Source organism: Erithacus rubecula (genome assembly GCF_903797595.1).
Source record: "Erithacus rubecula genome assembly, contig: scaffold_579_arrow_ctg1, whole genome shotgun sequence".
NCBI classification, from domain to species: Eukaryota; Metazoa; Chordata; class Aves; order Passeriformes; family Muscicapidae; genus Erithacus; species Erithacus rubecula.
The window spans coordinates 1,170-12,368 of record NW_027635759.1 but is presented as its reverse complement, the minus strand read 5'-3'; the positions used below and the strand labels follow the sequence as shown (position 1 = coordinate 12,368).

At 60.6% G+C, this 11,199-nt stretch overlaps 1 protein-coding gene across 1 annotated transcript; it reads left to right on the top strand.

The window, feature by feature from the left end:
* The first annotated feature begins 266 nt into the window (after positions 1–266).
* Positions 267–10,521, top strand: TDRKH (tudor and KH domain containing). The gene is given in 14 exon segments (XM_079332867.1): positions 267–508; positions 639–765; positions 1,052–1,158; positions 1,937–2,138; positions 4,877–5,016; positions 6,491–6,887; positions 7,464–7,627; positions 8,249–8,395; positions 8,397–8,422; positions 8,499–8,563; positions 9,040–9,191; positions 10,063–10,131; positions 10,250–10,352; positions 10,440–10,521. Coding segments are annotated over 13 exon segments (1,731 nt in total). The 5' UTR covers positions 267–508; positions 639–644; the 3' UTR covers positions 10,478–10,521.
* The last annotated feature ends 678 nt before the right edge of the window (positions 10,522–11,199 follow it).

Below are 11,199 nucleotides of genomic sequence, written 5' to 3'. Positions count from 1 at the left end.
ACAGCGTGTCCGGGGGGCTCCATCACCGGGGGCACGCGGGGACAGCGAGGGCGGAGCTGGAGCCCCGCCCCGCGCAGCGCTCCGGGCTGCTATAGGCTCCCGTGGCTGTCACTCAAATCAGGAGCCGGGCATTCGCATTTTCTCGCTCTCTGATTGGTTCGCTCCCGCTACTCGCCGCTGATTGGCTGCTTTATTCCCGTTATTTCCCACCCTTCCCTGTGGGGGGCCTGACGGGGATTGGCCGCCGCTCCGCAGGTGCTGATTGGGTGGACGCGGCGCTGAGCTGCGCTGTGATTGGCTGAGAGGGGAGGAGCCGCGTTGTGATTGGTGGAGAGCGGGAGGAGGCGGGGCCACCGGCGGGGCGCGGGAGGCGGCGGCACCGGGGCCGCATCGGGCCCGAAGCGGGGCCGGGCCTGAACCGGGGCGGGCCCGAACCGGGGCCTTTCGGGGCCGGGCCGGGCCGAACCGGGGGCGCTGCGGGGCTGAGGGGTGGCTCCGGCACCTGCGGGTACCGTGAGACCCCCCGAGGTGGCTGCGGGGGCCGCGCTGCCGGTACGCCGGGCCCGGGGCCTCCGTGAGGGCCTCCCTGGGCAGATCCCGGTGGGCTCCCGGTAAGGCCCGGTAATCCCCGTCCGCAGCCGGCCATGGCGGAACGCTGCTGCGGGAACGGCCTGAGCAGCGTGCAGAAAGCCGCCCTGCTCTTTGGGGTCCCGGCCGGTGCCGTCGTGCTCTACATCCTGTACCAGCGCTACCGGGAGAGCCGAGGTGGGTGCGGAGCCCGGTACCGGGGCCTGAGCTCCCCTGAGCACCCCTGTGACTCCCTCGGGGATGTCCCTGTCCCTCAGATTCCATCGCAGCCTCTCTGGGAGGGTCCCCGTCCCTTCCTGTCCCTTTGGGGTCACCCTGGGGACCCTCACAGGCCTCCCTGGGAAACGGAGCCACTTTTCCCACTGGGAATTCCGTCTGTAACTCCCCCGGTGGGAGAGTCCTGCCCCCTCCGTACCCCCGGGGACCCTTTGGGGACACAGCCCTGTCCCCACTGTCCTCTCAGAGGTGCAGGTGACGGTGGTGGCGGACGAGGGGCTGGAGGTGGCGGTGCGGGTGCCCCGCAGTGCCCTGAAATCGCTGATCGGCCGCCGGGGAGCCACTATCAACCAGGTGGGTGCGATGGGAGGGGGCACCGGGAACACCGGGAGCACCGGGAGGGGGCACCGGGAACACCGGGAGCAGCGGGAGGGGGCACCGGGAACACCGGGAGCACCGGGAGCAGGGGGAGGGGGCACCGGGAACACCGGGAGCACCGGGAGCAGGGGGAGGGGGCACCGGGAACACCGGGAACACCGGGAGGGGGCACCGGGAACACCGGGAGCACCGGGAGCAGCGGGAGGGGGCACCGGGAACACCGGGAGCAGCGGGAGCAGGGGGAGGGGGCACCGGGAACACCGGGAGCACCGGGAGCAGCGGGAGGGGGTACCGGGAGCACCGGGAGCAGCGGGAGCAGCGGGAGGGGGCACTGGGAACACCGGGAGCAGCAGGAGGGGGCACTGGGAACACCGGGAGCTGCGGGAGGGGGCACCGGGAACACCGGGAGCACCGGGAGCAGCGGGAGGGGTCACTGAGAGCCCTAGGAGGGATCACCGGGAGGGATCACCGGGAGCTCCAGGAACACCGGGAGGGATCACCGGGAGCACAGGGATCACTGAGACCACCAAGAGCACTGGGAGGGGCCCCGGGAGCACCGGGAGCACCGGGAGGGGTAATCGGGAGCCCCAGGAACACCGGGAGGGTCATCAGGACCACCGGGAGCACTGGGAGGGGTCACCGGGATCACCGGGAGTGGTGACCGGGATCACCGGGAGGGGTCTCCGGGATCACCGGGAGGGGTCACCGGGATCACCGGGAGTGGTGACCGGCCCCGTCCCCCCTGTGCCCGCAGCTGAGGCAGGAGACGGGAGCGCAGATCGAAGTGGAGGAGGAGGAGGAGGAGGAGGGGGAGGGGAGCCAGCCGCTGGTGCAGATCTCGGGCTCGCCGGGCCAGGTGTGCCGGGCCAGGGCGGCCGTGCTGCGGATCGTGGCCGACAGCGCGCCCGTGGCCGAGCAGCTGCGCGTGCCCCAGAGAGCCGTGGGCAGGATCATCGGTACGGGCACCCCGAAACATGGGGGGCTTCCACAGACACAGGGACACCCCAAAAACTGGGGAGGGACTTCCATAGACACAGGGACACCCCAAAATCCGGGAGGGACTTCCATAGACACAGGGACACCCCAAAATCTGGGGGAACCCCCAATCCCAGGGTACCGAGCTGCTGAGTGTGCCCCAGAGAGCCGTGGGCAGGGCACCCTGAAATCTGGGGGGATCTTCCATAGCCCCAAAATCTGGGGGGATTTTCCATTTGGGGGCACCCCAAATCCTGGGGGAACCCCAATGCCAGGGTACCAAGCAGCTGTGTATGTCCCAGTGGGCTGTGGGTAGGATTATCCATATGGGCACCCCAAAATCTGGGAGGAACCTTCCATGGACTCAAATCCTAGGGACAACATTCAATAGCCACAGGGACACCCCAAAATCTGGGGGGAACATTCCATAGCCACCCCTTTCCCAACATCCCACACTCCCTTCCCACCCCTGCATCCCCCAAACTCATTTTCCAACCCCAAAGTTCCTTCCCAACATCCCAGACTCCCTTCCCACCCCTTTCTCAGCATCCCAAACTCCCTTTCCCAACATCCCACACTCCCTTACCACCCCTGTATCCCCCAAACTCCTTTCCCAACATCCTGGGCTCCCTTTCCCAATATCCCAGACTCCCTTCCTAAATCCCAAACTCCCTTTCCCAAATCCCAAACTCCCTTTCCCAAATCCCAAACTCCCTTTCCCAAATCCCAAACTCCTTTTCCCAAATCCCAAACTCCTTTTCCCAAATCCCAAACTCCCTTTCCCAACATCCCAAACTCCCTTCCCAATGTCTCAAACTCCTTTTCCCAACATCCCAAACTCCCTTTCCCAAATCCCAAACTCCCTTTCCCAACATCCCAAACTCCCTTTCCCAACATCCCAAACTCCCTTTCCCAACATCCCAAACTCCCTTCCCACCCCTGCATCCTCCAGACTCCTTTCCCAATATCCCACACTCCTTTCCCAGCCCTTTCCTAGCATCCCAAAATCCCTTTCCCAAATTCCTGCCTCCCTTTCCCAACATCCCAGACTCCCTTCCCACTCCTTTCCCAACATCCCAGACCCCCTTCCTAAATCCCAAACTCCCTTTCCCAAATCCCAAACTCCTTTTCCCAAATCCCAAACTCCTTTTCCCAAATCCCAAACTCCCTTTCCCAAATTCCAAACTCCCTTCCCAACGTCTCAAACTCCCTTTCCCAAATCCCAAACTGCCTTTCCCAAATCCCAAACTCCCTTCCCACCCCTGTATCCCCCAAACTCCTTTCCCAACATCCTGGGCTCCCTTTCCCAAATCCCAAACTCCCTTCCCAACATCCCAAACTCCCTTTCCCAAATCCCAAACTCCCTTTCCCAGTATCCCAGACTCCCTTCCCACCCCTTTCCCAAATCCCAAACTCCCTTTCCCAAATCCCAAACTCCTTCCCAAATCCCAAACTCCCTTTCCCAACATCCCAAACTCCCTTTCCCAAATCCCAAACTCCCTTCCCAACATCCCACACTCCCTTCCCACCCCTGTATCCCCCAAACTCCTTTCCCAACATCCTGGGCTCCCTTTCCCAAATCCCAAACTCCTTTCCCAACATCCTGGGCTCCCTTTCCCAACATCCCAAACTCCCTTCCCCAAATCCCAAACTCCCTTTCCCAAATCCCAAACTCCCTTTCCCAAATCCCAAACTCCCTTTCCCAAATCCCAAACTCCCTTTCCCAACATCCCAAACTCCCTTTCCCAACATCCCAAACTCCCTTTCCCAATATCCCAAACTCCCTTTCCCAAATCCCAAACTCCCTTTCCCAACATCCCAAACTCCCTTTCCCAACATCCCAAACTCCCTTCCCACCCCTGCATCCCCCAGACTCCCTTTCCCAATATCCCACACTCCCTTCCCAGCCCTTTCCTAGCATCCCAAAATCCCTTTCCCAAATTCCTGCCTCCCTTTCCCAACATCCCAGACTCCCTTCCCACTCCTTTCCCAACATCCCAGACCCCCTTCCTAAATCCCAAACTCCCTTTCCCAAATCCCAAACTCCCCCAAATCCCAAACTCCCTTTCCCAACATCCCAAACTCCCTTTCCCAACATCCCAAACTCCCTTTCCCAACATCCCAAACTCCCTTTCCCAAATCCCAAACTCCCTTTCCCAACATCCCAAACTCCTTTTCCCAAATCCCAAACTCCCTTTCCCAACATCCCAAACTCCTTTTCCCAAATCCCAAACTCCCTTTCCCAACATCCCAAACTCCCTTCCCAAATCCCAAACTCCCTTTCCCAAATCCCAAACTCCCTTCCCAAATCCCAAACTCCCTTTCCCAACATCCCAAACTCCCTTTCCCAACGTCCCAAACTCCCTTTCCCAAATCCCAAACTCCCTTTCCCAAATCCCAAACTCCCTTTCCCAAATCCCAAACTCCCTTTCCCAACGTCCCAAACTCCCTTTCCCAACGTCCCAAACTCCCTTTCCCAAATCCCAAACTCCCTTTCCCAACGTCCCAAACTCCCTTCCCCAAATCCCAAACTCCCTTTCCCAACATCCCAAACTCCCTTTCCCAAATCCCAAACTCCCTTCCCACCCCTGCATCCCCCAGACTCCCTTTCCCCCCCAGACCCTCCCATTCCCCCAAACCTCACTTCCCTCCCCAAATCACCCCAAAATCACCCCAAACCCTCCTCTCTCTCCTCTCCCCCTCCCCTCCTTTTGCCCAGGTCGGGGCGGGGAGACCGTGCGGGGAATCTGCCGGAGCTCGGGGGCTCGCGTGGAGTGCGGCCACGAGCCCGACGCCAGCCTGGCCCCTCTGCGCCTCATTCGCCTGCTGGGGACTCGAAAAGAGGTGGAGACAGCCAAGGTATTGTCTGCTTTCAATTTTAACACCACTCTTGAGGTGATTACACATCTTTTTAATTGGTGGTTTTATGCTGTTCAAGCGTTTCGCACGGGTTTTTTTAGGCGCGGTGGTTGGTTGGTGTTTAGGACTTTGCTGTTTATTTTGTTTTATTTTTTTTAATTTTGGTTTTTTGTTTTGGGTTTTTTGGTTTTTTTTTTATTGAGTACAATGTATGTTTTAGTGGTTTAGCACTATTTTAGTGGTTTTGAAAGGGTTTTAACAAGTTGCAGAAAAAACGCTTAAAAACGGCTCATTTTGGGCACTCGTTATAAACATCAGTTCAAACTGAGAAATATGCAGGAAAAAAACTGTGTGAAGAATCAACAAAATATGTAGAGAAACAGCTAGGCAATAAAATATGGAGAAAAGCAGTGTCCTGGTTGGAAGGACAGGTGTCTGTCAATAAAGGCAGAAACTTCTCTTTGAAATGGAGAATGTAAACCCCCTTCCTACAAATTATTATAACTTTGAAATTAAGGGGCTCTCAGGCAGATATATGGGAATTAGGAATTAGGAATAACAGTTCTTTGCTAGGAACATTAAAATAGAAATACAGTATCACAAAGAACAATCCCAAAACACTGCCAGAGTCAGAATCCAAGCTGACACCCATCAGTCAGTCAGGGTGTTGGCAGCAGTGCCATTCAATGGTGGCTGCATCCTCCTGCAGTGGCAGATGTGGTTCAGCTGGAGAAGGTGCAGTTTCCTCTGAAAGTCCAGGGATGATGTGGAAAGATCTGGTTTTCCTCTGGAATCCAGTGGTGTCCAAAATCTCAGTTTTTATTTGGGTGGGAAAGGCTGGGTGGAGCATCTCCCAGTGGGATGATGGAATTTTATCAGTCATGCACTGGGACTCACTGGCCATGAACAGGAGATATCTCCTGGAGGGAGGATGGGCTGTGGAAAGATAAAGATGATTGCCCCAGCTGGTTTAAAGCTGGCCCATTAGCAGATAATATGTGCCAGGAGATAAAGATCACTGCCACACCCAGTTTTAAACAATGGCCCATTAACAGGAGATATCTCCCACAGTGATAAGAATTGCTGCCACACCCAGTTTTTAACAATGGCCCATTAACAGCAGATATCTCCCACAGTGATAAGAATTGCTGCCACACCCAGTTTTTAACAATGGCCCATTAACAGGTGATAGCTCCTGGGTGAAGGGTGGGTCATGGGAAAGGTAAAGATGATTGCCCAGCTGGTTTATCTGCCCATTAACAGATAATATGTGCCAGGAGATCAGGGTCACTGCCCCAGCTGGTTTAACAGATGAATCCACATTTCTGACCACATCAACCCAAGGCAGTAAAACATGGAGAAAAACCAACTAAACACAGTTTGGTTGGTACATACAATACAAATCACGACCTGGGCTTGTTCAGACATGTCCCAGTGTCTCTCATTGTTCTTTATTGCTGCGCTGCACCCGCAGAAGTTGATTCTGGAGAAGCTGTCGGAGGACAAGGCGTTCCGCCGGGAGCTGGCGCAGGCGGCGGCCGCTCGCTGCCCTCGGAAACAGCCCCTGGGCAACCGGCGGGAGGAGCCCCCGAGGCCGATCCCCACTGCCCCCGGAGCCCCCGGAGCCCCCGAGGGCTGGCAGGAGTGCTGGGACGGGCTCTGCGCAGCGGGAGCCGCTACCGGAGCGGCGGCGGCGGCGGCGGGGAGCGCGGGGCGGGAGCCGAGCCCGGGGCGGGAGCCGAGCCCGGGGCCGGAGCCGAGCCCGGGGCGGGAGCCGAGCCCGGGGCGGGAGCCGAGCCCGGGGCGGGAGCCGAGCCCGGGGCCGGAGCCGAGCCCGGGGCCGGAGGAACCGCCCGTGCCTAAGTTTGAGGGTGAGAATGGCGGGGGGGAGGGGTTTGGTGGGAGGGGAGGGGGTTGGGGGGTTCACTCCATCCCTCCCGTGGCGTTCCCAGTGGGATTTTTGGGGATTATCTCTCTCCTGTGCCTTTCCCAGTGGGATTTTTGGAATGGATTTCGGGGTGATTTCTGTGGATTTGGGATGGATATTGGGGTGGTTTCTATGGGATTTTGGGGTGATTTCTGTGGGATATTGGGGTGATTTCTGTGGGATTTCAGGGTGCTCTCTGTGGATTTGGGAATGGATATTGGGGTGGTTTCTGTGGGATTTTGGGGTGATTTCTGTGGGATTTCAGGGTGCTCTCTGTGGATTTGGGAATGGATATTGGGGTGGTTTTTGTGGGATTTTGGGGTGATTTTTGTTGGGATTTCAGGGTGCTCTCTGTGCATTTGGGATGGATTTCAGGGTGCTCTCTGTGGATTTGGGAAGATTTCGGGGTGCTCACTGTGGATTTGGGGTGCTCTCTGTGCATTTGGGGTGAATTTCGGGGTGCTCTCAGTGGATTTGGGGTGATTTTGGGGTGCTCTCTGTGCATTTGGGGCCCCTGCAGTGCCCAGCCCGGATTTCAGCTTCCCTGCGGACGAGCACCTGGACGTTTACGTGTCGGCCGCCGAGAGCCCCGGGCGCTTCTGGATCCAACTGCTGGGCACCCGCAGCCTGCAGCTGGACAAACTGACAGCTGAGATGGGGCTTTTCTACCAGAGCAGCCCCCCCGTGAGTGCTGTGTCACCTCTGTCACCTTTGTCACCTGTGTCACCTCTGTGTCACCTCAGTGTACCCCCATGTCCCGCTGTCTCCCAGCATTGGACAAACTGACAGCTGAGATGGGGCTTTTCTACCAGAGCAGCGCCCCCATGGTTCCCTGTGTCCCCTCTGTGTCACCTCTGTGTCCCCTTCCTGTCCCTCACCACGTCCCCGTGTCCCCATCTATTCAGCATTGTCCCCTTCGGTCCCAGCACTGTCTTCTTGACTCCCTTGTCCCAATCCTGTGTCCCCTCCTGTCCCAGCACTGTCCCCTCCCATGTCCCCCTGACTGTCCCAGTGTCCTCCTGACTGTCCCCTGTCCCTGACTGTCCCCTATCCCATGTCTCTGATTGTCTCAAGTCCCTGCCTGTCCCCATGTCCCCTGACTGTCCCCCATGTCCCTGCCTGTCCCCATGTCCCCTGTCTGTCCCCATATCCCTGACTGTCCCCATGTCCCTGACTGTCCCCTGTCCCTGACTGTCCACATGTCCCCTGTCTGTCCCCATGTCCCCTGACTGTCCCCATGTCCCTGTCTGTCCCCATGTCCCTGTCTGTCCCCATGTCCCCTGACTGTCCCCTGCCTGTCCCCAGGTCCCCCCCCCCTCTCTGCAGCCGGGCTCCATCGTGGCCGCTCCGTACCTGGCCGATGGCGAGTGGTACCGCGCGCGTGTGCTGGGGGCGCTGGACAACGGCCACCTGCAGCTCTACTACGTGGACTTTGGGGACAATGGCCAGGCCCCCCCCCGAGGCTCTGCGGGCCCTCAGGTGTGCCAGGGGGGTGACACTGCCAGGGTAATGTCCCCTGTGTCACCTGGGAGTGCCCTCACCTGTGTCCTTGCAGGAGCGACTTCCTGAGCCTGCCCTTCCAGGCCATCGAGTGCAGCCTGGCCGGGGTTGTCCCCAACGGTGAGTGGGGGTGGCACATGGCCCTGTCACCTCCTGGGGGTGACACATGGGGGTGGGACACAGCCCTGTCACCTCCTAGGGGTGACACATGGGGGTGGGACACAGCCCTGTCACCTCCTAGGGGTGGCACATGGGGGTGGCACACAACCCTGTTCCCTCCTGTGGGTGGCACACAACCCTGTCCCCTCCTAAGATGGGAGATGGGGGTGGGACGTGGACCTGTCCCCTCCTGTGGGTGACACATGGCCCTGTCTCTTCCTGGAGGGGTGGCACAGCCCTGTCCCCTCCCCTCTGGTGACACTGCCCCCGCTGTGTGTCCCTGCTGTCACAGGGGACAGCTGTCCCCAGTGACACTTTCCCCTGGTGACACACACTGTCCGGTGTCCCCTGCCCAGGTGGCACACACTGTCCCTGGTGACACGGTGTCCCCTGTCCCTGGTGACACTGTCCCTGGTGACACGGTGTCCCCTGCCCAGGTGGCAGCTGGCCCGAGGTGGCTCTGGAGGAGTTTTCCCGCCTGTGTCACTGCGCTCAGTGGGCGCCGCTGCTGGCGCGGATCTGCAGCTACAGCGCGGCCGGGCCCTGCCCCCGGCCCAGCGTGCAGCTCTTCACCCAGCGCCACGGCCAGGTCTGTCCCCGTGTCCCTGTGTCCCCTGTGTCCCTGTGTCCCCGTGTCCCCGTGTCCCCGTGTCCCCGTGTCCCTGTGTCCCCGTGTCCGTGTGTCCCTGTGTCCCTGTGTCCCCTGTGTCCCTGTGTCCCCTGTGTCCCCTGTGTCCCCTGTGTCCCCAGGTCTATGTCCCCATTCCCTGCCCCCGGCCCAGCGTGCAGCTCTTCACCCAGCGCCATGGCCAGGTCTGTCCCCGTGTCCCTGTGTCCCTGTGTCCCCGTGTCCCCTGTGTCCCTGTGTCCCCGTGTCCCCTGTGTCCCTGTGTCCCTGTGTCCCCATGTCCCTGTGTCCCCTGTGTCCCCTGTGTCCCTGTGTCCCTGTGTCCCTGTGTCCCCAGGTCTATGTCCCCATTCCCTGCTCCACGGCCAGGTGTGTCCCCAGATGAACCCAGGTGTCCCTCAGTGTCCCTAAGTGTTCCCAGCTATTCCCAGGTGTCCCCATTGCTCCTGTCCCATTCCCACCATCCCTTTCCCATTCCCACTGTCCCTGTCCCTGTCCCTGCTGTCCCTGTCCCCATTCCCTCTGTCCCTGTCCCTGTCCCCATTCCCTCTGTCCCTGTCCCTGCTGTCCCTGTCCCTGCTGTCCCTGTCCCTGTCCCTGCTGTCCCTGTCCCCATTCCCTCTGTCCCTGCTGTCCCTGTCCCCATTCCCACTGTCCCTGTCCCTGTCCCTTTCCCATTCCCTCTGTCCCTGCTGTCCCTGTCCCCATTCCCACTGTCCCTGTCCCTGTCCCTGTCCCTGTCCCTTTCCCATTCCCTCTGTCCCTGCTGTCCCTGTCCCCATTCCCACTGTCCCTGTCCCTGTCCCTGTCCCCATTCCCTCTGTCCCCACAGAGTCTGGACGTGGGAGCAGAGCTGGTGCGTTTGGGCTACGCCGTGCCCGTGCCCCCCGAGGAGCCCCCGGTGAGCAGCTCCCGGTGTCCCCTCCCGGTGTCCCCGTGTCCCCTCCCGGTGTCCCCGTGTCCCCTCCGGGGTGTGCTCACCCCCGGTGTCCCGGGAGGTCTCACCCCGCATTTCCCAGCAGGACAATCTCGGCTGTGCCTCCATCCCGAGCCCGGTGGAGCCTGGCACCGTGCAGAGCCCCGGGGACAGCACCGAGACCCCGTCCTGCCTCAGCCTGCCCGGTGAGCCCGGGGCTCCCGGTGACACCGTTCCTGTGACCCGGTGTGTCCCGCTGTTGGGACCCCCCTGACCCCTCCCTGTTCCCGCAGCCGCCGCCGTGCCCGGGGACGCCGTCACGGTCACCTGAAGCTGCCAGTGCCCGGTAACCGGGAGCTGCTCCCGGTGACCCCGTGCAGCTCCCGGTGCCACCAGCACGTGCAGTCCCCTCCGGGAGCCCGCGCCGACAAATCGCGGGGATCTCCGCTTGTGCCTCTTGTCGGGACACGACATTTCCGTTACCGGGAGTTCCCGGTTCCCTCGCCTTGTTTTGCGGTTCCGTTGCACTATTTGTGGTTCTGAGTTAATAAAGTTGAAGATTTCTCAGCGCTCCGTGCCGAACCGGCGGGAACCGGGCGCAGGCGCGCCGCGGGCAGCCCCATTGGAGTCCTTGCAAGGGGTACCGCGCAGGCGCGCAGCCCCATTGGGGTCCTTGCATGGCGTCCCGCGCAGGCGCAGTGCGGGCAGCACCGGACCCCGCACCGTGAGGGAACGGCGCCGCCATGTTGGCCCCGGGGGCGGCGGGACGGGTGCTGAGCCGGGCCCTGAGCCTGAGCCATGGCCCGGTGAGGGCGGGACACCGGGAATGGGGGGGCGGAACCGGGGACGGGCCTTGATCCAGGGCGGAGGGGCCCCGGGACTGCGGGAAATCGGGAGGGGGCCGGGGGACAGTACCGGGGGCGGTACCGGGGGCGGCGGGACGGGCCCTGAGCCGGCATCATAAACCCGATATAAAACCCTATAGCAGTTATACCATACCCGGCCCCATAACCCCAATATAGAGCCCTATAGCCCCTATATGTACCCGGCCCC